A 27,602-nucleotide genomic window follows, 5' to 3' on the forward strand; every position below is an offset into this window, starting at 1 on the left:
TCTTGCACCTTAGTCTTCAAAAAGTTATCTTTGCTCTTCAGCACTTGAAAGAGGTCTTTCATAGCAGATTTGGCCAGTGCAATATGTCCTGTGATTGATATCTGGCATAGAAGAGGTGAATTCCAGTCTCTGTGGGCTAGGCAGGCTCCAGGTGAGTCCAGGTGGATAGGGAAGGGGTTGCCTTGAAGGCTGCCACTCAGACTTCCAGGACAGGCCCTGCATGGAGCTCCTAACAGCATCAATGGGCTGTCTCTTCTGGCCCCACAGTCCAGGTGGGAAGCCTTATCCTTTACCACAATGACAGGGTAGAGGTAAGCTCCTCAGAGCACAGCTTTCCACAATCCTAACCTACGGGAGTGGACTGTGAATTGGTGACTTACTGTTTGTTGTACAAGCTAGGCAGGGCCTTGGCTGCAAGATGAGATCTGGAAGGAGTTGGAAGAGGTGGGAGTGGGCTTCAAGGTCAATTCACCATCCAAGCAAAGGTCAGGCCAGGGGAAGTGTGGAAATGAATGAACTTCACATATGAGGCCTCTGAATCAGGCTGGGCCCTGTTGCAGCCGGGGCTGGGTGGGGAGGGGGCCTCCACAGCATGCAATTCTGCACATACTCTTTGTTCTCTGCAGGGGAGGAAGCCAGCAGGCAGCTGGGGCCTCATGTCTGGACCAAGGCCCTTGCTTAAGCTGGCAGAGCCGGGTGAGGAGGGGTGATGCCTTTTTCCCCTTCCAAGTATTTCCCAGGCCTCCCTTCTTGGGAAGAAGGAAGCCCACTTCTTGCTTCTCTACCCCAGTCAGCCTCCAGATCCACAAGGACCAGAACCACGAAATGCTGGTCATTAGAGGGGCAGGAAGCAATCTAGGGAATGCCCCTGACTGGGCGCCCCATCAAAGCCCAGGGCTTTGGACAGGCAGCTGGCTTGTATCTCAATTTGAGATCATTTGATTTTTGTAGCTAGTTCCAGAAAGAAAATCCAACTCTAATTAATCTGTGGATTCTGGAGTGCCGGAAAAATGGCCCAGAGAGCACAGGGTGGGGGCTGGAGGTAGGTGGGGCTGGAGACCTCCCTGCCCATGAGACCTCACATCTGGGGGCCCTTGCCTCAGTTCCCTGATCTGCTACAATTTTAAATGGTTGGACGTCCCCACTGGGATTTCCTGGCTTTGAAAGAAGACGCCGTGCCCACAGCAGAAGGCTCCTGTGTCTCCAGTCTTCATCCACACAGAATACTCTGCTGCATGAGGACACCCCCACACCAGTCACTCAGGGCCTCAGGAAACAGGGTGCAGGAAGAAGGTTTTAGGAACAGCTGTGGATGGAGGTAGAGATGAGCAGCTACCTTTTCCTGAAGTTAGAGGAAATCCCAGCACCATCCCAGCTTCCTGGGAGTCATTCTGGCAGAATCCATGGCAATAGGCAAACGATTCCACCTCCTTCATTCTTCCACTCCAACAACACACTGACAGCCTCACTTTAGATCCCCCAGATACTGCTCAGGGAGAGCCCGGGAGGCACAGGGAAAGGTTGAAATCTAGCCGCAACCTTTTTCTTGGCAAGAAGGAAAACAGTTCTCATTCACCTCCTCCTCTTTCCTTTCTATCAAGAAAAAGGGGCTGGTGTCCTACCAGAAATCATGGCTACCCTGGGCCACTAAGACACATGTAGTAAAGTCACTAAGAGCAAGGTCTTGGGGTCAGATTGACCTGGGTTGGATTTCAGGCTTCATATATCTTAGCTATAGAACCGGGTGGGGGAATAGCTTCTGTGAACCTCAGTTTGCTCATCTGTCAATTGAGGGTGAGAAGTAACACTGACCTCACAGCATTGCTATAAAGATTGAGTAAGATGATGCATGCAAAGTGCCTGGTACTCAGCCTGTCAGGCTAAAGAGGCTTGATAAGGAAGCGACGATGACAGTGGTTATCACTGCACAGAAGGGTGTCCACCTGCCCAGGCCTGACCCTGACAGGCAGGTTGAATCATTATGCTAGTTCTCAGAAGGAGTGGGGAGGGGTGAGCAGAAGGGACGACACCTTTCCTGCAGTGCTCTGCCATCCAACCAGAGCCTCCTAGATCCTCTGCCCTGGGAGTCCCTGTTCAAGGGAAGCCCCCAGACTGCCAACAACGCTGCTGCAGTCCCAGTGGCTCTAGCATAAGGCTCTGCCTACGTCCACCTCCACCCCGGCCCACAAGGCCAGCAGGAGGTGAACGTGCACTGCAGCCTCAGCCCTTCATGCAATCCTGACGCTTCCCACCCACATGGCCAATACTCTGACGATACTTGCCAACCACCTTGGAAGAGAGCCAAGGTTGTAATGTTTTAAACACACTCTGCTTCTCACAACATATTTAGGGGAGATTGGCATCCTAAATGTGGGTCAAATAGATAACCACTGGGTGTACAGTGTTGGCAGTGTCTAGGTAGGAGGGACAGTCCTGGCCTTAGCTTGGGCTGGTGGAGAAGCCCATCCTGTTGGCCTGGCTGGCCTTGAAGAGAATGCCAGGCCTTGTCTAGCTGACAGGGGATGGTGGTGATGGTGGTTGACAAAATTAATCATTAGCAAACTTCACAGGCCAAGACTGTGAAGAGTTAAGTTAACTCTGCTGAGAGTTAAGTCTACCCAGAGCCGGAAGGACGGCCTCCTATGTGTCCCAGCCAGGTTGTTAGGACAGAGGGAAGCTGCTTATAGGGCCCCAAAACACATGTGGAGAGGGTCCCTCAGTTGTTCTACAGTCCCGCTCTCCCTGACCCCAGCCATGAAGGACAGCTGAATGTCCCTGTCTCAATTCAAAATGTTCCTCCTGCCAGAAGACCACTTTGTAGCTGAAAAAGCTGCTGTCTTGGCGTCCATTCATTTCTCCTACTTGCCCTTTCACTTACTTTCTTACATGACTGTTCCTATCTTGTCACCTAGCCTCTCAACAGTTGTGGTCTCTAACTGGCCCCCCTGGCCATGCTCCACATAGTTTCCCATGATAACAACCCATTACTGTCTTATAACCCAATCTCTCAATGGCTGTAGTTACTCCTTGCCCCTCCAGGCCGTGTTCCCTGATTCCCTGTAGTAAAAATTTCTTCCTTTTTTCTATACTCCCAAAAAACCAAACCAAACTCACTGCCATCCAGTAGATTCTGACTTATAGTGACCCCCACTGGGTTTCTGAGGCTGTAATCTTTATGGAAATAGATTGCTCTATCTTCCTTCGGCAGCTTGTGGGTTTGAACTGCTGACCTTCTGGTTAGCAGCCAAATGCCTTATCCACCACACCACCAGAGCTCCGTTTTTTCCCATACTAATACCCTAAAAACCTTTAAACTGATCAATAGGGCTTCAGCACATGCCAACCCCAAGACCCCTCCGTGCTTGCCATACACAAGCCCCCTCTTACAATTCCTGCTTGTTGTTGCCTTGTTCCTGGGTGCAATCCCCCTGTGGGGCCCCATGTCAGTGGCCCTGCATTGAAGCATGCTCTGTTTTTCCTCTGGGACTTGTGAGCACTAAATACTGTTGATTTTCTGGCTTTCTGCATACGTCTCACTTCCTCAGGCCACACCTGACACATCATCCAAGACCTCTCTGAGGGTCTCATCTGGAAGTTTGGGTCAAGCTTAATATACACTGCCAGCATCTGCCCTTTCCCAGGCGGTAGGCTGGGAGCAAGCTTCTCTTCCCAGCATCTGTGATCAAGAGGACTTAATGTTAGTGCTTCCTCTCCACACCCTTATTCCAAGCAGAGAGAGAGAAAAAGAGAAATGATGGAGAAGAGAAGAAAGGATGGGGATAAGTGTCCACACTCCACACTGCAGAGAACCACAGGTGGGGCTGGGGTGTGCAGTGAGCTTGGACTCTGTGAAGCCCATGAGCAGACACTGCCCTTTGCACCAGGCAGAAGATGGGCTCACGGCCATTTACAATTCCAGCATGATCATTTACTAGCTGTGCAGCCTTGGACAAAGGACTAACCTCTCAGAGCTTCTCATTTGTAAAATGGTGCCACTGTGCTCTAACCACTGGACCTGGTAAAGATTGAGTGAGATGGGGTATGAATCAATTTCACTTAATCTGCAGACGTGAGGTGGCTGTTTCACTTGTCTTTGGACATTGGTCCCTTCATCTCAGTACTCTGAGGGTGAGAAAATTTTGGCCCCGGGCATGGTGACCATTGGAACCAAGACCCAATGTGCCTGGGTTAGTGGAATAAGCACATCGTCTCCTGAGAGTCACTTGGACAATGAGAAAGGACCCTAAATTCTTGGAGGTGGACCCTTTGCTGTTGGTCATCAGTTTCCAGTGCATGCTCTCTGGCCTCTGCTGGTTTCAGAGGCCTTGGCTGACTTGATAACAAGACAAAGGTTCCAGCAGTGTAGGGGTCACCACCAAAAGCTGGCACTGAGACCACACTGGGCCAGGTGGCTTTGGGAGGCTGTGGCCCCAGGAGACCCCAGTGAAAAGACTCAACCAGAGGCTAGGAGAAGTGGAGGCAGCGGGAAACTTCCTGAGACCCAGACAGGCAGTGAAGGGTCATGGCCCCTTCAGAGTCCACGAGACGAGGCCTCCACGGAGGAGCAGAGGGAGGGGGTCTGTCAGAGAGAGGTAGGATGGGGAGGAGTCCCTCCATTTCTCATGAGACCCAAGAGTAGTGATGGGGCTGACAAGCCTGGATGTGGGTGGAAAAGTCTTGGACAAAGGCCCAAGGGGCCAAGCCTCCTGGAAAACCAACACCTCACAAACCAGGGGCCGTTTCTCTCTAGGGGGTAGGGAGCCAGCTCTGTCCCTAGAGGTCGGAAGGAATTTTAATCCGATTTCCCATCTGATATAGAAGCTCCTCTTAACACACCCCAGACAAGCATTTGTTCAGCTTCCACTTGAACACCTCTGGTGATGGGGAGCTCCCTCCCTCCCAAGCACCTATGCCTATTAGAAAGCTCCCTCTTATTGAGCTCTAATCACTCTTTCTGTAAGTTGCACCTCCAGCTCTGCCTACCCTTCGTCATGTAGAAGAAGTGCTCTCCCCTTTCCCTGCTATAGCCCTTCTTTCCCCAGGGCAAACCTCCTGGCTTGCTCCTCTGCCAGCAGGATCACACTGGTCTTTTCAGCAGGATCACACTGTCTTTTCTGCAAACTCAGTGCAGCCAGGTTCGAATTACTCTCCTCCTAATCTGAACCTAATTGACACATTCATGGGACCAGACTGTCTACTATCACGACAGCCCAGCTCTAGGCTGAGGCCTCTCCATCCTCAGGACAACAGCCCCATGGGCTCCTTTCTGGATGAACTAGGCTTCTAGTTCACAGAAGAGGGCAGATGCCCATCCTGGTCCAGATGCCCAGTCACGGGAATCGCCTCAACTCCTGGAGACTTCTCCTGGCTCTGTTGCCCCTTCACAGCTTGAAAGAGTGAACCTGGCTGCTAATGGGAAAACCGACCCTTTGCTGCACCAGAAGGCAGTAAATTTTGTGAGTCTGCGTGAGTGGATGGAGGCAACCTTGGGGGCTATAATTTCCACTTCCTGACACAATACAAACTTCTCAGTTTATGCAGAACTAATTAAAGATGTCTCAGGTCTCACCAAGCTCCCATAAAACAACGTGGCGATGGCAGCCGCCTGATGACAGCGTGCGAGGAATGTGCTTCTCTGGATGACTGTTTCCCTTCCAAGATTCCTTCCCCCTCCTTGACTTCCTGGGGACTTTCTTCCTCTTGTCTTTTCTTGATCTCCCCCCAAACCAGGATAGGGAGGGCAGGATAGGCTCCTGACAGCAGGTGCTACCTTGGGAAGGGCTCAGACTCTGGGGCTGGCCAGACCTGGACCTGAACTCCTGCTCTGCCCCTTAGGAGCCATGAGACTTTGGCCAAGCCTCAGCTTCCTCATTTGTTAAATAGAATACTACTATTAGCCTCATAGGGTGGTTTTAGGATTACAAATAATGCAGGCCATGTGGAAGGACAGTGCCCGGCACATAGGTGTTCAATGAGTGGTGGCTATTATTCAAATTATTATTACATTGCTGTAGTTATTGTGAAGGAGCCCTGGTGGCCCAGTGGTTAAAGTGATTGGCTGTTAACCAAAAGGTCGGCAGTTGGAACCCACTAGCCAGTCCATGGGAAAACGATTTGGCAGTCTGCTTCTCTAAAAGGTCACAGCCTTGGAAACCCTGTGGGGCTCCCATAGGGTTGCTATGAGTCTCTATGAGCTAGAACTGACTTGATGGCAATAGGTATTATTATTATTTATTTATTTTTAATAGGTATTATTATTATTTTATATGTAATTATTACAGAGTCCCTGGGTAGTGCTAACCAAAAAGTTGGAGGTTTGAGTCTACTCAGAGGCACCTCAGAAGAACTTGGAAATCCATTTTCAAAAAATTAGCCATTGAAAATCCTAGGGTCTAAGACCAGAAGAACTGACACAACTGTTCCGACCAGGGACACAATACATGGTCCAAGATTGAATGGGAGAAAAATGTAGAACAAATCTCAAATTCCTAAAAAAGGACCAGACTTACTGGACTGGTAGAGACTACGGGATTCCTCAAAGACTATTGCCCTGAGATACCCTTTACACTTGGAACTTAATCACTCCCAGAGGTCAACTTCTAGCCAAATAGACTGGCTCATAACATAAGCAATTTCACATGTGAGTGCTGCACTCCTTTAAATATATAATCTTCTCTATGAGACCAAACAGTCAACACTTACCCTAAAGTAAAGATGAGAAGGTAAGAGGGGGCAGGGAAGCTAGATTAATGGAAACAGAACCACTGGAGTAGAAATAACGAGAATGCTGACACACTGAAAATGTAACTAATGTTGCTAAAAGATATGTTTAGAAATTTTTAAATGGGAATTAATTTACTGTGTAAACTTCCACCCAAAATACAATAAAATAATTTGAACCCCCTCCCAAAACAAAACAAAACAAAACACCGGGGCTTGAGGTACCCTTGGTTCGTCTGTGGACAGAAAGACTTTAAAAAATAATTAATAAAAAAACTCTCAATGGAGCACAGTTCTACTCTGATAGCAACTAGTACTGGTATAGTTATTGCAATGACCAACTCTGGGCCTTTGCACAAATTACTTCTCTGTCTGAGACACTACTTTCCTTCAATTTTGCTGATTGAAAGCCAACTTAGATTAAAAAATAGCCATAGTTTTTGTTTTGCTACTCCTTGTTCACACCAACTCATATGACTTGGTCAATAGAACAAAAGAAAATGAATACAAGTGGACACTAGAAAAGTGCTTGTGCCCTGGGGCCTACCATGCTGTAAGGAAGTCTGTCTAGCCTCCTGGGGGATAAGAGGCTACAGGGAGGAGAATGAAGATGCCCCAGCTCATAGCAAGCACCAACCCCCAGATGCATGCGTGAGGCCATCTTATGGCCCTTTCAACCTTTCCATGGGTCTTAAAACGCAACTGCATGAGTGAGCTCAGGTGAGACCAGCAAAGCCCCCCAAACTGCCAATCCACAGGACCATGAGAAAAGTTGCTGTTTTAAGCCAATAAGTTTGGGGTGATTTGTCACACAGCAATGGATCACTGATACTCCTACCCATTCTCCAGAGCTGAGCTCATAGGCTCACAGGCTTCTTCCAGAAGATTTTCCAAACTCCCAACCAGGAATTAACCTCTCTGTTTCCTGAATTCACACAGCACTTTGCTTTGGTAGCATTTAGCACAGTCTGCCTTCACCTGGGTAACTTGTGCAGGGATCCCGGCTGGGTCCCCTCTATATTTCCACCATGTTTAGCATGGAGCTTAGCCCAGGGTGGGCCAGACAGTGCAGACGTGGATCTGAGGCCCAGCTATGCTACTGATTTGTCCAAGACCCTTGCCCCCTCTGAGCTTCCTCATCCTCAAAATGAAGATACTGACCCAAGGTGGGCCAAGCATGAGAGGGCCATACTGGGTAGTGTGTGTGCAAAAATGCATTGTGCATCACCAAGTCCTGACCCTCTGAAGTCTTGCATGGGTTACCATTAGGAGCAGCTGGATCCTCTCCATCTCCTTCTTACCTTCCGGCCATGATAGCCTTGGATCCCAGGGTCTCCCTAGGGGGACAAAGAGAAGCCCATTACAGGGGTATTCCCAATGCCACTTTTACTTGTACTGTTCTCTTCACCCTCAATGTATCCTTCATCCTCCCCAAAACACCCCTCCTGGTCCTTCAGCATCCACTTCCAGCCTTCCCCAGCATGGAAGCTCTTGAATCCTCTGAGGCCAACAGAAACTGGTCTACTTCTCAAAATAAACCCTCACTTTTCAGAGGCAGAGGGATGGAAGAGATGGTCAACTTGGTAGGGGCCTAGGAGACCTGCAGGGATTCTCTCTGACCTCAGACAAGTCTCTTTTCCCCAGGGCTCCATGTGTACATTTATAAAATGGTTGGGTAGGCTTGGTCCTTTGCACCTTCTCTTCCTCGGAGGCCCAGAGTCCCCAACTTCAAAGAGAGAGCCTGTGTGACAACTTGGGCACCAAGTGAGGTTTCACAAGAAATATGATGACCCTGAAAGAACTTTCCAGTTCTGACATCTTGTTGTTGTTGTTATGTGCTGTCGAGTCAGCCCTGACTCATAGCGACTCCTCCTTGGGTTGCCAAGAAGTATCACTGCGGAAGTAGATTGGCCAACCTTCCTTCCGAGGAGTGGCTGGTGGGTTTGAACCACCAGCCTTCTGGTTAGCAGTCAAGTGCCTTAGGCACTATGCTACCAGAGCTCCTAGGAAATACTATTTTATGAGGATATTTTTTACAGTGCTTTGAGTTTCCATCTGGATGGCTTCTTTCATACTAGCCATAGCTCTGGCTCAGCTGGAGCACACATTAAGTGCTGTCTTTATGGGACCAAATCAGTTCCTAGGAGGTGAGTGATGCTTTGGAAGCAAGCTGAACTTGACTCACCTCTGAGCTGAGACCCACCATTAGCTCCTTATTCAGTAGCTCTCAGTGCTGCCTCCCACCTCCTTCCTGCAGGGAACTTTCTCACTATTCAATGTGACACCCACAAGTGCCCTTACCTTTGGTCCAGGAGGCCCAGGTAAGCCCTGTGGAAGCAAGAATAAGGTGACAGGAGATGTTTGCACTTGTAAATGGATGAGGTTAGTCATGTTTACAGAGTCTCAGAGTGGCACAAATGGTTAAATGCTTGACTATGAGCCAAAAGGTTGGTGGTTCAAACCCACCCAGAGGCAACTGGTAATCTGCTTCCTAAAGGTCACAGTCTTGAAAAACTTATGAGCAGGTCTACTCTGCATACACAGGGTCACCATGTATCAAAACTGACTTGATGGCAACTAACAATAGTCATATTTACAGTGGAGGCTGGAAGAAGAGTAGCCCCAGATAGCTAATGGATTGGAGAGAATGGACATGCCAGAGAACAGATCTAGAGGATCCTGAAAGGGTATCTGAAACCTGCTGAAGGCCCATGGGGACAACAGGCTGATGTCCTCTTGAGACACACGGAGCCATTGGTGTCTGCTAGGTTTGCCCACTGGAAAATAGGTCAGCAGCACCATGGTAAATTGACAGTGTGGTTTGGTTCAGAGCCCCACCCACACACCTCCTACAAGGGACCGCTCCCGAGAAAACTGATCTTTTCTGGCAGAGCCCTGGTGTTGCCTTTAGCCCTGGCCGCCTCCAGTAAAGCCCTCAGTCTCTTCCGGCTTGGGCCCTTCTGCCCAGGGTGCGGTAATGGCGGCAGCCAGCCATGCGGAGGTTGTGCGGGCTGTGGCCCTGCCTGTAGGACCTCCAGGGAGAGAAGAGAGAGGGCGGGAACCACCACAGGCTTGGGCTGTACAGCTGGGCAGCAGCGTGGGCTGGAGCAACCAAGGTGCCCCAGTCTGCTGTGCTGCCACCGGTTTAAAAAACATGCTTTCACAGGGCATTCTTAGCACAGTGAAACTACCCTGTATGATACTATGTGGACACATGACATGAAGCATTTGTCAAAATCCATAGGACTGCACAACACAGAGCAACCCTTATAGTGAACTTCAGTTAATCATCGTGTATCAATATTGGTTCTTCGTCAATTGTAACAAATGTTCCACAGAATTCAAGATGTTAGTAGAAGAAAAAGCGTGTGGAGGGGTGTGTAAATGAAAACTCCATACTTCTGTCACAATTTTTCTGTAAACCTAACGCTGTTCTAAAAAAGCCTTTAAAATTTTTTAAAACACAACATATGTTCTTGTTTTCTTTTATTTATAAACAACTTAAGAAAGAAAACCATCTATATTTGGTTCAGCGAGTGGGATTCAACCTATTTGGAGGAGAGTGGTTAGCAAAGAAGTGGATTTTGAACACTTCTTGGTTTTCTCAGCTTGGTCTGGTTCTTTTCCCTAAATTTCTCTTCCTTTCTGGTTTTCTATTTCCCCATCTAGAAACCCATGGAAGTGAGCCTAATTCTCCCCCCGTGAAGTCCTGGGGAAAAATCATGGGGATATTTAAAATCTGTGGTGGGTTCAAGCTGGGCAGAGAGCAGGCTCCCAGAAGGCTAGGTTTACACACATTGCAAAGCTGGGTCCCTGGTGGGATGGAGCATTCCCTTGCTTAGAAGGACCCCCGCACTGAACCTCAGGATCAGCAGCTGAGGCTGCTGAGGGGCCCAGGTATGAAGCCAAATGATCTCAAACAGGGCCATGTGCAACGAAGACTCTTTGGCAGGGATTTCCCTGACAGAGCAACTACACCTCTGGGAAGCTACTGCAACAAATCCACCAGAGATGTGCACAAACATCTATGTTCAAGGATATGCACCACAGATAGGGACTCACTAAATACATTATAAACAGGCCGAACAGGCCTGAGCTCCCTGTCATGGAAGATTCTTTCCTGACAGAGGGAGGGGCTCGCTTTATGATGTTCAGTGATAAACTTCACAGGATGCAAAACTTATATTTTATTCAGAACATTAACCAGTTGCTGTTGAGTCAATTCTGACCCAAGGCAAGCCCATATGTGCCAGAGCAGACCTGGTTTTTTTGGAGGAGATCACCAGGGCTTTCTTCCAAGGTACCTCTGGGTAGACTTGAACCACCAACTTTCGTTTAGTAGCTGAATGCATTAACTATTTGCACTACCCAGGGAGTCCATTCAGAATATTACCAACCTGGAAAATGTTTATGTGCAGATGCATCTAAGGAGAAAAATGGACAGAAGCTCCAGAGTGTTAACCACTGTTCACTCTGGATGTGGAAAAATAGGTAATTTTTACATTTTTTCTTTGTGGTACCAAGTTTTTTTTTTTTTTCCCCCAACAATGAATGTATAATACTTTTGCAATAAGAAAGAAAAACAGATATGTTTGTTTTTCTAAATATCATGTGGGAAAAATACTATTAAAAAGCAAACAGACTTTGCCCTTAACCCTTGACTCTCCAGTAACAACATAAAGTTAGCTTCATCTCTGTGTAGAAGAAATAGTTTTTCCAAAGAAGTCTGGGTACCTGCTGAATTATTCTTTTACTCTGATGCTTTGCTGTACTAAATTGGGTTGAGAAGAATAGAGTCTTTTCAAAATCATAAACAAATAAAATAAAAGGGACTAGGTTTGCTGGGAGCTCTGGTAGCATAGTGGCTAAGGCACTTGACTGCTAACCAGAAGGCTGGCGGTTCAAACCCACCAGCCATTCCTCGGAAGGAAGGTTGGGCAATCCTACTTCCGTAGTGATACTGCCTCGGAAACCCAAGGAGGGGTCGCTATGAGTCAGGGCTGACTCGACGGCACATAACAACAACAACAGGTTTGCTAGTCTGATAGAGCCTGGTGGAGCCCCTGAGACTATGGCCCCTAGCTGCCCTTCTGGTCTGGAACTGAACCCACTCCTGTGGCTTCCAGCCAAACAAAAGACAGGCATGTGAGCTGAACATTTACGCTAGGTAGATACACTCCTTGGAGAGATCAATCATGGGAGAATAGAAGGGCTGTGTATGCACAGGAAGACAGCTTGTGGGGCAGGAGTGCATGGGAGGGAAGGACACAAGGAGGAGGTGGCTATGGGGAGGAAGTGGGAAGAGAGCGATTGCATTGTGGGAGATTGCAGTCAATGTCATGAGACAAAGTGAATTGTTGTATGGAAGGCAAATTTGCTCTGTAAACTTTCAACCAAATCACAATGAAATTACAAAAAGAAAGAAAAAGAATAGGGTCTTAGCCAGAGCTTGGAAATAGGTGATTTGGGTGGCCACTGGGTCTGACCTATTGCCAGAATGTGTTCTCCCTTGAGGGGGTACACCTGGTTGGTCTCACTGAGGTCCTTTCCCTAGGTTCAATGCAAGGCCCCTCCAGGCTGGGCAACAGCTCTGGTTGACCACGCATCTTGCTTAGCTCAAATGGTGGACCAAAAAAAAAAAAAAAAAAAATGCATTGTCACCAAGTCAATTCCAACTCATAGCAACCCCCACTGAGTTTCCAAGGCTGTAAATCTTTATGGAAGTAGCTTACTTCATTTTCTACCCATAGAGCAGCTGGTGGGTTTGAATTGCTGACCTTCTGGTTAGCAGCCAAATGTCTTACCCACTATGCTATCAGAGCTCCTGGAATGGTGGACAGTGATGTGAAAACATGCATACACTAGGTAAGGTGTGTTTGTTAGGGATGCCAGGTGCTCAGATGCCTCCTTGCCTACCTCCTTCAGCGCCTACTGTACCTGACTTGGGTTTTCCTAAGCCCAGGAGTCAGGGAACTGACATCAAAAGTGGCCCTGGGAACTTTCTTTCCAATCTCCTCTCCACCAAAGCTGGGAAAGGGGCAGCCTGTTAGTGATCTTTCCTGATAGGTAGGCAAGGACTGATGTTGAGGACATGTCAATAACAGGCATGGTTTCAAAGCCAGTGCTCAACAGGTGAGTTTTACAGGGATGGGCAGATCCTTACATGGGCCACTAGGTCCAGTGGTCTTGGTCAGGTGTTTCTGCCATTTGGCGGAAACCGAGGCTCCTATTGATTATGCATGTTTTGGTTGCGTCCAGAGATTTCTTGGGCTAAATCTTAAAGGATGGGAGGCAGTAGGTGAAAGAAAGGGATACTTACGGGTGGCCCCATGGGCCCTGGCAGTCCTGGGTGCCCCAGAGGTCCAGTTGGTCCAGGGGGGCCTGGTGGCCCTGGAGGGCCTTGGATACCGGCCTGGCCCTGTTCACCCTGAGGTTCATGAAGACAAGAGTTAGAGAGAGGATGCCCAGAGCCATGGACCAGTTCCCGCCCAATGCCATGCACCCAGTGAAGGCCTAGCCATGGGCTCTGGTGATTGTGGGGATGAGTGGGGTGACGTGATGGTGGTGACTGCTGGATGGTGGTGACTACATGCAGGGGCTGGTGGCAGTGAGAGGAGAGCCAAGGCGTTAGGTCCCCAAGAGGTGGGGCTTCCAGAGAGGACTTCCTGCACAGAGAGGCTGGTACCAGGGCCAAGAGCCTGGCTGTGGATGGCAGAGGTAGAGGGTGAGTGAGAGATGATCATTGGTCCAACCACAGGCCTGGTACCAGCCTGGTCAAGTAGCCAATGTCCAGCCCAAGTCATCTGAGCCTGGGCTTTCCTTTGCCACCTCTGTGTGGCAGTCACATCATCCTTCTAAACGCTGGCCTCTAAGCCATAGCATGGGAACAACAGCCCCTGGTTTTCTGTCTCAGCTATTTGCTGTCTTTGGTTATCTTGCCAGAGGCTTAAACAAAATCCTTAGGTCAGAGGTCACAGAATTTCTTTGGCTCACTAAACAGTTGGGCAAGAGATTTCATGTAAACATTTGGATTGGTGGCTTCCAATGAAGAAGTAGGGTTCCTGGTACCTCTGGGCCTACATCCCTGGGGGCCATAATCAGCTGGATGTGAGTTGTTCCCGTCAGACAGGGCATGAGTTCTCCAGCAGCCTCATTCCCCACCCTTCCCATCCTTTCTTACATGAAGTTTGCTCTGTCCCTTATGTGATGTGCCTGGTCTCGGACAACAGTTGAGTCTGCAACCCTTGGATTGGTTGAAGGTGTTTTGAAACTGTTTGCTGCCTGTATGAAGTTGCTGTTATTATTCTCTTCCCTTACCCTGACTCCTTAACTAGCTGCTCAGAGCACAGCTTCTGTCCCCAGGCCTGTGCCCAGGGTGGACTGGAGCTCAGTGAGGTAGGGGCAGCATTGTGTTCCTTTAGGAAGAAGAGAAAGCCTGGCCCATACCTCAGGTACCGGGGCTGGGGCAAGCTAGAGTCTTTCTAGGTCTTTTTAGCAGTTGCTGTCAAGTCGATTGACTCATGGTGACCCTGTGTGTGTCCAAGCAGATTTGTGCTCCATAGGGTTTTCAGTGGGTGATTTGTTCAAAGTAGATCACCAGGATTTTCTTCTAAGGCACTCTGGGTGGATTTGAACCTCCAACCTTTTGGTGTGCAGCCAAACACGTGAACTGTTTGCTGCACCTAGAAATGTCTTTCCAGATCTAGGCGGATGAAAACCCACTTTGACAATTCTATTAATTGTCATTATGCTATTTTATAAATGACCTCTCCAGAGATGACCTGGGCTTAGCTCTAGTGGGAAGGGGCCCATTCCTACAGATGGGTCAAAGCAGGACAACCTGGCAGGTGAGAGAACTCTAGGCTGGGATGCACGGGGGAGACAGGGTCCTGGAGTTCCAGCCTACCCTTCTCAGTGTGATCTCAGCCAGCAACCATAATACTGGAGGTCTCTTGTTTCCCATGTGAAAAAGGGAGCAGATGGGAGCTCTGTAGAGGGACATGGTAGGACAAATAGGAGTGCAACCTTGGGATAGATGATTGAGATATATGATTTTAGTAACACTTGCTTGTACCACCTCTTGACTGGAATGTCCTAGGGTGATGGTTCCCAGCAGTGACACTTGGGGGCCTGGACCTCATCCTGCCACACCCTCTGCAAAGCCACATTAAGGCTCAGTCTGTCCACAATGGAGGAGGTGGATGCAGAAATTGCTTTGGTGGGTTCCCTACCTCCAGCTCCACCCCACCCCCCAACCTCTAGACACCTAGCTTCATGTTGGCTGTTGATAAGTTCCAGGAACCGCTCTGATGGCATCTCTCCTGAACCAGAGAAGCTTAATGAAAACTCAGACATCAGGAGGTGACCAGCATAGCCCACTCAGAATAAGTCTGATGGAGCCCAGTGAGTTCTCTGAGCATTGGTATACTGCTTTACACTCTTCACAGCATTCCTACATTTTTGGAAAGGGGTAATATACAGGGAGGAATCCTTGGTGGTACAAACAGTTGAGTGCTTGATTATTAGCCAAAAGGTTGGTGGTTTAAATCCAGCCAGAAGCACCCTCGAAGACAGGCCTGACAATCTGCTTCCAAAAGGTCACAGCCTTGAAAACCCTAAGGAAGATGGTTCTGCTCTGAAGCAGATGGACTCGCCATGAGTGGGAGACCACCGGACAGCAACTAACCCCAATTCACAGGGCAGGGAAGGTTTGGTCTCAAACCCCTATGGCCCATTCTGCCCTTTGAAATTCTAGAAGCCTTACAACCTCTCAAGTTCTATTTCACAGAAGAGATAATTGAGTCTTAGAGAAGTTAAGCCCCATGACCAAGGTCAAAGGGAGAATTCAGGGTGGAGCGAGGGCCCCAACTGAGAACTGTAGATTCAATTCCTACTCCTTCTAAATAAGCCCCCAGCAAAAAGTGCTCACAGTCCAACTTTCTGCACTTTGGAATTGACCCCCAACACCATCTGCTAAGTACATCAAATCCTATATACAGTTTCCTCTTCCAACTAATGTTAGACCCAATGTTTAAGCATCTTGCAGAGCCTGTAAAATTAATATTGGTTTATTGATAGGAAATAAGACAAGCCTTTTTTATGGCCTAAGATGACTGACAACACAAAAACCTAATTCTCCAGGCAGACTCTGCAATAGGCTGGTTGGGGGCCCTATTCTTGTCTCTCCATTTTGGAAAACAGGTCCAGGCAGCACAGGTTGTTCTGGTTCTCCCACCCCTTGCTCTTGGGATGGGAGGCAGCAAAATGCAGTGGCCTGGATGGAATCCTGGACCTCTCTCAATTTCTTCTGTAAAGTGGTGACAGGAGTCCCCAGGTAGCCTAAATGGTTAAGTGCTGGGCTGAAAGGTTGGTGATTTGGACCCACCACCCACACCTCAGGCCTGGTGATGTGTTTCTCAAAGATCACAGCCATTAAAACCCCATAGAGGACAGTTCTACTCTGCACACATGGGGTCGCCATGAGTCAAAATCGACTCCATAGCAATGGGTTTGGTTTTCTTTTTCTTTTTTGAAAGTAGGAATGATGATGGCGGCACCTTCACCACCAGGTGGCTGGTGTAAGGATTACATGAGATAAACTATATAGGATTCTTGTAACATAGCTTGGAACCCAGCAAGGGCAGCTAATACAACTAAAGCCATAGGCAGCTGTTGTGGTCCAAGTGAATGGCCACACAGAGCAGGTTCTCAGCACTCCTGGAATTGGGTCTGACCTGGGCAGGGCTGGGTGGCAGTGAGGCAGGCCTGCTCTAGTAAGAGCTCAGAGCACCTGGAAGCTCTCGAGGATTTGGCCACTGGAACAGGACGTGCAGCCCTTAGGCTCAGGTAACATGCACATCACGTGTTCCCTTCTGTATTTCAGCTGTTCACTGGAGTGGTTTCTCAGCTGTGTTCAGTCAGATGCCTGAACACCCAGACCCCTGGGCTTTCGACTCCTCCTGAGTCAGGTGGACAGTGACTTTTAGGCCCTGCTGCCAGGCTATCATCTCAGAACTCCATCACTCTCTGCACCCCTGTCATCCTGGAGGTTCTCCCTGGGCCATGGACGAAGGTTAGGGGCAGCTGGGAATTGAGCCTGGATCCCTGGGTCTGAGATCTCTTGGACAGCAGGGGTGAGACTGCTTGCTCTTCATGATCTTGTCCTCCCAGCCTCTTTGGCTGGAAGAAGGAAGGAGTTCTTTCATAGGATGATTACACAAGCTGGTGGTGGACCACATTCCCTCTGTAAATTCCCTTGCTCCTCAAAATCAAGTTACAAGGGATCAGATGCTAAGCTTCTTCAAAGTAGGGGCCAATTCCACACTTCTTAGTGCAAAGGGTGCTGATTCAACCAAGAGGGCCCTGGATGTGGGTCAGGAATCCTGTCTGCCAGTTCCAATTCCACCTTCTGGTATTTGTGTGATGTTGGGCAAACCAACTCTCTTCTCTGAGCCTCGATTTCCTAGTTTCCTAAATATGCATAACAGCAATACCCAAAACCAAACTCACTACTGTTGAGTCGGACCCGACTCATAGCGACCCCTCTTTGGGTTTCCAAGGCGGTAACACTATGGAAGTAGATTGCCCAACCTTCCTTCCAAGGATTGGCTGGTAGTTCTTAAACTGTTCCAGACACTATTGTAAGTATTTTATATACACAGCAACAATCTTACGCAGTACTACAGCAACCCTATGTAGGTACTCTGTCCTCATTTTACAAATGAGGAAGGCAAGGCACAGTGAGCTTAAGTAACTTGCCCCAAATCACATACAGAGTCAGAGACAGAGAAGCTGAGTGCAAATCCCTGTTCTGTAGTTGACTGGCGGTGTGACCTTGGGCAGCTCACTTACCCTCTCTGGGCCTTGATTTCCTCATCTGTAAAATAAGGCTGGTCATGCCTAATTCATAGAACTCCTAAGAGGATTAAATAATAATAAAAAACAAACCTCTGCTATCGAGTCAATTCCAACTCATAGCGATTCTATAGGACAGAGTAGAATTGTCCCATAGGGTGTTCAAGGCAATAAATCTTTACGGAAGCAGACTGCTTTGTCTTTTTCCAAAGGAGAGTTTGAACTGGTGGGTTCGAACCGCCAACCTTTGGGTTAGCAACCAAATGCTTTAACCACTGTGTCACCATAATAATATAAGAAGGCATGTAAAATGTGTAACACAGCTCCTGACAATAAATGTTGGTGGCTGTTATGAGTAGTGATGGTCATGACGGTAGCTGTGGATCTCCAGGGGCCTGGGTCTTGGGCTGTGTGGAATTTCCATGTCTGATATTTCGGGGTCCATTTTGTCTAATTTAATGTCACTGAACCAGAGTGAAGTTCTGGCTTCATCCACAACCCTAGCTGGTTTGCCAAACCCCTTGGGGAAGCCACATCACAGCTGGGAAATCGAAGGTATCTACCTGGAAGGTCCGCCTTTTTATGACTGGGGGCGGAGCCAGCCGCACTGAATTGAGGAGAGGCAGCAGCTGAGGAGAAAGATGAATTGGAAGGCCAGAAGGCAGAGGCCAAAGATCGCAGGTGGTCAGAAGGATGCCAAAAGTCGCCAGGAAGGTAGTAGGGTAGCCAAGAGGGATGGGAGCAGAGGATGAGAGAAGAGAGGTTAGTGAGCATGAACCGAGGAGGGGAGGCATGGAGGGGCACTCTCAAGGGGTGGGGACATGCTGTTGAGCTTGCCCTTGGATGGCACAGCTAGCCCCTGGAAGGAGAGCAGTGGCCCCTCGGCCTATACCCTCCAGACCGGAACCCAGGTGTCTGCCAGCAGCCCCATCTACTGGGAGAGTGGCCCTCCTGGGCCGGGCCTGCCCTCCTCGACCATGCTGGGCCCAAGAGCCCCCCTGACCCACGACGGCCCAACATTGCATTACCGGCCCCACCGGGTTGGGGAGCTGCGGCTGTTGGGCTGAGGTTGGCGGATGCAGGGGCTTGGCTAGGGAGCCACAGGGTCAGCTAAATTAGCACTTGAAGCCAGGCTGGTGTGTGGCGACCTCTGGTTCTTTTCTTTTTGGGTTGAACAAGAAGGGCTGGTGTTAGCAAATCTGGGAAGGCTGGCCAAGGGCCATGCCAGGCCTGGCTCCTGGGGGCCGAGCCTTCGAGGGTGTGGTCACTGTGGGCACAAGCTAAGTGCTACTCAGGTCTCTTGCCCTGGGGCTGGAAGGCTTGGAAAGCAGAGGCTGAGCAAAGATGGTTCCAAATGTTCAACCGCTTATTTTGGGGAGTGGGGAGGAGGGAGGCCACTTGCAATCACATTATCTAATGTGATTTTCATTTCTGGAAACTCTTGCTATTTCCCATCCTTCTACCCTTTGAAACTGAGCGACCTGTGGCTTTAGGAAGCAGTTAGAACCCAAGTGAAAACAGTTTGCATGTAATCAACCACTTGCTTTTGAAAGAATACACACAGTGATAGCCTTTCCAGGTCAGCTGCCCTGGAAGGCAGCTTCTGTACACAGGGTCCTAGGGGACTGCTTCCCCCCCTACCCCAACCCCTGCCAGGGCCGGAGATGTGCAATGCTGGGCTTCGTGTCCAGAGGGCCTCTCAGCAGAGAGGGGCCCCAGAGCCCATCCAGAGCCTACAAACCTTCAGGGTAATTATCTGGTTGGAGCGCAGAGCTGCTAGAGAGCTGCTTAGGTGCTCCTGGTTTGGGGAGGGCACGGTGGGGCAGAGACACGGCAACGGGGGAGAGTGAGTGCTCACAGGCACAGCTCTCCTGCTCCCAACCCAGGGGGAGCCATCCCACCCACCCGCTCCCAGCCCTCTCCCACCCTACGCCAGGGGTGTGGCTGGGTGGATTCTTGGTATCTTACGGGCCTGGAGACAGCTGCCATAGTCATGCTCCCAGACCCTTGGGAGAACCCAAAGACCACCTTCCCTAGACTCTCCCTGCTTTTCTACCCGCTTCTAAACAAGGGGCTCAGGCTGTCCTTGTCCCACCAATCAGGTGGTATCACACAATCACTCTCACCCCCACTGGACTTATTCACCAGATTGCCCAGGGAGCTTCTGGAGCCTTCTACTGCTGTGCAGTTCCACTTCTCCCTGCCCCCCTTGCGTTGGGCTGAGGGGCTGACATAAGCCTTCAGGTTGGATGACACACAGTCAAAGTGTCTGTAGTTGTGTTGTTTTTTGTATCAGGGATGTTGCCTTTCTTTTGGGCGGTATAACAATCCTGTGAGTCCTTCATTCCAAATAAACACAGCTGACCCTCTATTATTACAGCAGGATCAGACTGGCCGGAACACCAGGGCTCCTGTGTCCCTGGAGTACATGTCACTAACATGCTGGTTTGTCTGTGCTGCTGCTGGTCCATGCTCCCCCTGCCCAGGCCCACTGAGGCCTCTCCTTGGCCTAGGAACCCAAGGGTCAGCCTCTGGCAGGCTATCCAGTCTCCTGAGTAGCTGGCAAGAGGCTGGACCCTGCTAGCCAGGCTCTCCTGGTGGCCTTCCTGGGTCAGGCTGACTCTGAATGTGGTTTGTGACCACTCTTGTGGGAACCCCACTGTGGCCGTGTTACTGGGCACAAATGAGGCCCAGGACAGAGGGATGAACACCTGGAGATGCCCATCCTCTCTACCCTGACTGCCCAGGCCTAAGGCTGCAAAACAAGGGGCATTTCTGCTCCCAGCTCCTGGAGACCCCTGCCTAAGAAGGCGTGCACACCTTGCCTGCCCCTGCCCCAAGAATGGCTCCTCGTTGGTGCACAAATTTCAAGATTCCTAATTGGATGATGGCAGTCTTTTGGGCTCTGTATGCTGTGGTGGAAGAAGGAAAAGGAAGGGACAGGTGGGGGTGGAGGGGTGAGAGACCAGATCTGCTCTGAAGTCCCCCCCCACACACACACACCACACATACCTGGAGAAGGACACCTCTATTCTTAAAGGAACAAAGCACAGGCTTTATCACTAGACTTGAATATATACTGTCAGCCCTACTCAAGGTTTGGGCCATCTGAAGCAATGACTAACACCAAAGTCCCTCCTATTTTGGCAGAGCAGGCAGCCAGAAACGGATAGACAGTTGCTGACAGATGCCAGGTGGGTAGGAGGTCAGACAAAGACTCGCCCAAGCCACCCGGCCACAAAGATGGGGGGTGCAAGGAGACCTGCAGCCAGGCATAAGCCATCAGACACATGAGTTCAAGAGACTGACCAGGCTGCCCCAGTTGGACACAGAGGCAGATGTACAAAGACTCACACAGGCAGGGGAATGCAAACATTGAGGTTGGTGGTACACAGCACACACACTGACCCACAAGGTACACTCCTGGGGAGATTCCCAGCTGTGTCACTAGACAACTACCACGTCCACGAACACCACTCTGGCTATTACTGCATTGCTGAGCTTCCTCTAAGCTATGTGAGGTGCTGGGGACCCAGAGAGATGGGCTGAGCTGGGTGCTGTGCCCTAATGGATGGAGCAAAGGGCCCTGCTCAGGTTTAGGGGTATACTTACCCGGTGTGGGTACTCGCCACACTGACCCTGGGGAAGAAAGGGAAAAGAGAGGAGCATCTTAGCCACTTGTTGGCAGGGGGCTGTCCCTCAGGACAACCTAGGACTTATCGACATATCACACATGCTCATCACCTGCCAGCCCAGCTCTGCTCCTGCTCTGAACCCTCTGAGGCAGAAGAACTAATTCGCTCCCTTGCTTCCTGACTGGCAGCAGTAAAAAATGTCCCAGAGCTTGCTTGGAGGTGGCCCCATGGAGCCTGGAGCGGGACCACATCATACTCACTTGCCATGAAGCAGAGTCAGGAGTTATGCTCCAGGACTGGCTGAAGGAAATCTTTCTGGGGAGTTCTAGCCTCCTGGTGGGTCCACCCAATAGCCCTGAACAGGACATCCTGGATGGGAACAGCAGACATCTAGGCAGGTAGTGGGAGATACCTATCTGAGCTGGCATCAAATCCCAATACCATCCATCTGTCCAGGGCAAGCTCAGAAGAATCTTTACCAGAAATTTAACTGAGACAGAGCTACAATGCAAGGATCAGTTCAGGTCAATATTTACAAACTGACACCTCAAAGTGCTAGAAGCTATGGAGGTGGGTCAGTGGCCACTGTGCGTGGCAGGTGGAAGGAGCAGAGAAAGAGGCTGAAAAGGGCCAGGCTCTAGGTAGTCCTCTTCTCCCCAAAAGAATGTCAACCAGAGGACTTCACTTCTGTCTCATATACGTGACACCACAGGGGATTCCTGGAACTAAGGACTTTGTTGGAAAAAAATAAAACAACAACAACAACAAAAAACCACTATGAACCCTTTTCTACATGTTGGGAGGCTGTTTCCTGGAATAGAAATTCTGGAAACCTCCATCGGACTTACCTTTTCTCCTTTTTGTCCTTGGGGTCCCTACAAAGAGATGGAAATGAGAGAGTTAGAAAGCAAAGCTAGGGACACTGTGGCCCACAGTGTCTCCACAGGAAATATTAATAAGAGGTACCAACCGGCTGTCCTCGGGGGCCCATCAGACCCTGTGGGGAAGGAAACACACACAGGTCAGTGTCGGACAGAAGATGGCCCATATCTCAGGTGCAGGTCGGATGTGACTGTGATAGAACCTGGGGCTTCCAGGTACTTTCCAGAATGGCCGGCATCCTGAGGCTGTCTTCCTGTGCCCAAGAGATTCCAGGAGGTGCAGCCTTAGGAACTACATCCCAGCCCTTCCTCAAATAACGAACATGAATGTGTGTGCCTTGCTCTCCACACAGAATGTGGTAAAGAACAGATGTGACCTTTCATTCATTCTCCCAAAACTATTGTGGACCCACTGTGTACAAGGGCTGCATCTAGATGTCATGAGTACCCTGCCTTACTCAGCCCACTACCTATCCCGTCTCCTCCCAGAACCAAGACATAGGATGTCAAAAGCCCACGTGGAGATGCTGGCACATATCATCAGCATGAAACCCACTGAGGCTGAGGGGCTGCTGGGGACATGGGGGGCTGGGGTAGGGCTTCAGACATTGAGTGCTCTGGATAAACTTTCAGCAGAGGAGAGGAAGCAGGAAGTTGGCAGCTTATGCTGTGTTCTGGGCTCCTAAGAGAAATATGCGGGACCTTGGGGTTTCCTTCAAAGCTCCCAGTGTGTGTGTGTGTGTGTGTGCAAATGGTTTGTGCTTAACTACTACCCTAAAAGCTGGTAGTTAAACCCACCCAGGGGTACCTTGGAAGAAAGGCCTGGTGGTCTGCTTCTGTAAAGGTTATAGCCAAGAAAACCCTATGGAGCAGTTCTACTTTGTAACACATGGGGTGGCCATGAGTCAGAATCAGGTTTGGTTTGGTTTGGGGCTTCCTTCAAGGTTGTCCTGTCGAATTCTCAGGGCTAAGAAAGGAGTCCAGGGTTCAGGTAGACTCACTGGGATGTGAACCCAAGTTTGTCTGCCCACCAAGGCCCAGCTGTTTCTACCCACCATGCTCTGAGCTGGGCTGGACACCAGGGGACTGGGCTTTTAAATGTGCTCTATCACTAACTTTGAACAAGCAGCCCCAACCTGGGTGTTCTGAGGTCCTTTCTAGCCACCACCTGCTGGATCAATCTCTCTGGGGCTGGAAGAACTCAGGATTCCATGGGCTGATCCCATCTGGGTGGACTATCCTTGGGATACCAAGAGGTAGAAGCAGAGCCTCTTTCTTGCCCCTGACTTGCTAATTGGACCAGCCTTCATACTGGGCAATTCCCAGAGGTTCTTGACGAGGGGACAAATGGCCTGTGGGACAATCCATGGCACCCTGACCCACCTGGCTGATAGAGGGTATAGAGTCAGGTTAGTAGAATATGGTTTATCTGGCAGGAAAACAGGTGACCAGATACATAGGACCAGACCATCTGCACTCAGGATGGAGAGAGGAGTATGATGGAAGAGCACAGGGCAAGAAGCTGAGAAAAGTAACACAAAGGCTTTAGGATACAAAGACTTAAGAGGTCCCAAATGGTAGCCCTTGGAACAACTGTGGTCCCCTCAATTTGCCTCATACAGTTTCTTGTTTTTTAATTTCAATTAATTGTCAAAATTTAAGAGCAAGGAGAGAGCAAATGAAAATCTGGATCTCAAGCTTCTCTTAAATATTTCAAGATCCAATCACATGGCGACCATGAGCGCTTGCTGAGTAGCACGGCCCCTTTAAGAGAGACCTCTGCCACAGGCCCTCCATTATCAACCAACCCAAAACCAAACCAAACTCACTGCCATCGAGTCCACCTCACAGTGACTCTCACTGAATTTCTGAGGCAGTAAATCTTTACGGAAATAGATTCCAGTCTCCTTTCTGAGGAGTGGCTAGTGGGTTTGAACCGCCAACTTTCTGGTTAGCAGTCAAATGCCTTAGGCACTGCACCACCAGAGCTCCTTCCATTGCCAGACAGCCCATGATAATAGCTGAAGGCTTAAGAGTGCTGACTATGCCTTAACTGCTCATCCCATAACCTCCTTATGAGGTGGGTTTTACTTTTATTCCCATCTTTTAGACAAGGGACTAAGTAAGGCACAAGCCTGTGGATGGTGGGGTGAGATTTGCATTCAGAGCCCAGGCTCTCCTTTACAACACTTGTGTGGCTCCCTTGGCAGGACCCCTGACCTTGCCCAACTCTCCTGATTTTACAGAAGATTATATCCTTGTACACCTCATGTCAGGTTCTTGAGCCAGGGCATAGATGAGCTCCTTTTGACAGATGAGGACAAAGCTGAAGTGTGAGAGTGTAAGTCCCAGACTCCGGTATCAGATGGCCAGCAGAGGGGAAACCATTTGGGAAGATGGACAGCTGATAAGCAGGCCACAATACTTATGTTAAACAGCAGTGTGGAATTAATAGCTCTAGGGTCCCTGTGCCAAGTCAAACAGGAGTCTAATGGCTCTGTGGCCTGCCAGATTTTGATGGATGATGATGAGGCAGACAGGGGATCTATCACACTGACTCAGGCTCATGAGAGAGGGGATGCCCCGCCCTTTCCTCCAAGTTAGCTCTCACCCCTGGACAGATAGGGTAGGCTCAAGGGGATAAGTGGAGTAAGACAGAGGGATAATGTGCCCAGAGTGAGGGCAGGAAGAGGACCCTGTAGAAGGGCTGCTTTCCTGCAAGACAGAGGGCCCTCACAGCAAAGAGGGGGTGTGGCAGAGTGGTGGAACCTCACCGCATGGATTTGAGTCCTAGTTATGCTATTTAGAGCTTGTGAGGATTTGGGCAATTAACTGAATGACTCTGTGCCTTGGTGGCCCCTTTTACAAAATGGAGACAATAACCTGACAACAGTGGACCTTCTAGACTAAGAAAGATTAGGAAGAAAGCCCTGGTGATCTATTTATGAAAAATCAGTTAATGAAACCCTATGGATCACAATGGTCTGATTCTGTTGGGCATGAGATCACCACAAGTCAGGGCCAACTCAACGGCAGCCAACAATGACAACAATGAGTATTATAAAGCAGTGCCTAGTGCCTAAGGCATTTGACTGCTAACCAGAAGGCTGGCAGTTCAAACCCACGAGCCACTCCGTGGAAGGAAGAGTCTTCCACCTGCTGCTCCCAGTCTTCAAGGACTTTCCTGCCTCATGAGCCTGAGTCAGTGCCTTTGCACATGCTGTTCTTCCTCTTCCATCGCCTTTTCTACCTACTCTGATTAAATCCTCATCCCTCAGGCACAGTTCAAAAGTCTCTTTCTCAGTGTATTTCTGTAAAGATTTAGTGCCTCAGAAACCCAAAGGGGGTCACTATGAGTCGGAATCAACTTGATAGCAGTGAGTTAGGTTTTTTGGTTTTAGAGTTGATGAACATTATTTTTTCTGGGGTGCCATGGGAAGCTTTCTGGGAGAGATAGGCCCCCAAGAAGAGGAAGAGGCAGGAGACTGAGAAGGGGTTAAGGGGATTATGCATCCCAAACTCCTGGGATCCTAACCCTTCATGCCTCTGAAACAATAGGCCCACAGAAGCTCCATTGTTGCCATAGTCTTTGTTATTTCATGTACGTGTACAACATTGTTCAGAACAGGGTAGGGCAGCAAGAAATGCATTTGCAGTGCAGGCAGCTGTGATGTAGTGAAAGCTTCCTGGGAGACGTGGATTCCAGTGCCAGCTCTTCCACCTGCTGCTCAGTCTTGAAGGACTTGCCTGCCTCAGGACCTTTGCACATGCTGTTCTTCCTCCTCTATCACCTTTTCTACTTACTCTGACTAAATCCTCATCCCTCAGGCCCCAGTTCAAAAAGTCTCTTTCTCAAGAAATCCATATCTGACCCTCAGCCAGAAGTCAACCTGTTTTACTGATGTTTCTCAGAGCACCCTGTACTGCCTTTTCGTAGCACTTATAAGGCAATTTGTTGATTAGGTGAGCATTTAAAGGTATGTTTAACCCACTGGACTGTGAACTAGAGGATGGTAAGGATAGTGTCTGCCTTGTCCTGCCTGTAGCCCTAGCACCTGGCACAGCATCAAAAACATTTTATAAACAAACCAAATGCACTGCTGTCGAGTTGGATCCGACTCATAGCAACCCCTCCTTGAGTTTCTGAGGTGATATCACTATGGAAGTAGATTGCCCAACCTTTTTGGACACTCACTAAAAAGATGTGTTAAAGGAAGGAAAGAAGGCCATGAGGAGACATGGAAGGAGAGAAGGAAACAAGTGGGGAGGCAGTCAAGAAGGTGTGGAGGGAAGGAAATTGAGACCTGGGATTGAATCCTGTGTTGGACACTCCCTAGCTGTGTGATTTTAGGCAAGTTCTTAGTCTCTCTGAGCCTTAATTTCCCCAGCTGTCAAAGGGGATACTACTAGGACCTGGAGCGCAGGGTTATGCTGAGAATTAAATGAAATAATACATGTAAAGTACTTGGCCCAATGCCTGCTACACTCAAGAAGTGATCACTGAATCTGCATCAAGTGGACAGGCTGAGGCTCAGACAGGGGAGCTGAGTTGTGAAAGGTCCCACAGAAGTTAGGGCAGAATAGTGCTCCAGCCCAGGTCTCCCAGCCCACGTGCTTCCTTCTCCTTTTCCATCCACATTATCCACCTCCCTCAGCCAACAGGGTTCTGGAGTCTGCCAGCTCCAGAGAGCATCTGGGTGGAGAGCATCTTCCCGTGAGCACTTAGGGCCCAGAGCCTGCCAAACCCCACTACACAGGAAGACGGGGGAGCCTGCCACGTTGCTATTGCCACCCAGCGGCAAATTCCAAATTAAACTGCCACCCCTGTGAAGCTAGAGCTGTCACTTAAAATATAGGGGTGACATGGGACGTGGGAGGCAGGAAAGCATTCCAGTCCAGAGCCAGCCCATTGGCTCCTAATGACCCATCACTCCTCTCTGAGAACTGGTCTTCTTCACCTCAGAGTGGGTGACTACTGACAGGGAGGCCTTTCCCTTCTGGAAAATGTGGCCTGGGGGAGACTGGGGGGAGAAAACCATCCCCCAACCTTGCAAAAAAAAAAAAAAAAAAGCTCTGCAGAGGCAAGAAGGCAGCAAATGCCTGCTTCTCCAATGCTCCAATGTGCCTAGATGGGGTAGGAGTGCCTGGTGTGTGTGTGTGTGTGTGTGTGTGTGTGTGTTGGGGAGGCTCAGTGCTGCTGGGATTAAGGAGGCATGGTATTTCCTTATCATCCTTAGAGGATGTGCTGCCTCGGCTACCATGCCCCCAGGGTGAGCCCTGGTCCCCCATAGCACAAGCGAGCTGCAATTTGGGAATGCTGAGTTGGTCCCTAGCCTCTGTGTGACACTGGCCAGATCAGGGTCTCTCTCTGGACCTCCTTTTCCTCATTTCTCAGCAGAGAAACTCCTGCCTGTGCTAACGTGAGGATCTAGGGGGATGTGGGTGTACACAGCCAGAGATGTGACCTCATGGGGCAGTTCCTCCACTGTCACTGTGGGGCTTTTGCTGGGTA

The 27,602-nt window shown here is 49.6% G+C and overlaps 1 protein-coding gene across 1 annotated transcript in view; it reads right to left on the reverse strand.

The window, feature by feature from the left end:
* Positions 1-27,602, reverse strand: part of COL13A1 (collagen type XIII alpha 1 chain) — a 187,365-nt gene that overhangs the window by 50,646 nt on the left and 109,117 nt on the right. Inside the window, exons 11-18 of the mRNA XM_042780919.1 lie at positions 22,180-22,206; positions 22,058-22,084; positions 21,187-21,213; positions 19,316-19,372; positions 18,138-18,203; positions 13,040-13,147; positions 9,022-9,048; positions 8,022-8,057 (exon numbers count right to left, since the gene is read on the reverse strand). Coding sequence (XP_042636853.1) covers positions 8,022-8,057; positions 9,022-9,048; positions 13,040-13,147; positions 18,138-18,203; positions 19,316-19,372; positions 21,187-21,213; positions 22,058-22,084; positions 22,180-22,206 — 375 coding nt within the window. The remainder of the gene's footprint in view (positions 1-8,021; positions 8,058-9,021; positions 9,049-13,039; positions 13,148-18,137; positions 18,204-19,315; positions 19,373-21,186; positions 21,214-22,057; positions 22,085-22,179; positions 22,207-27,602) is intronic.

This window comes from Orycteropus afer, unplaced genomic scaffold, assembly GCF_000298275.1.
Source record: "Orycteropus afer afer isolate SDZICR_OR568_19922 unplaced genomic scaffold, OryAfe1.0 scaffold00070, whole genome shotgun sequence".
NCBI lineage: Eukaryota > Metazoa > Chordata > Mammalia > Tubulidentata > Orycteropodidae > Orycteropus > Orycteropus afer.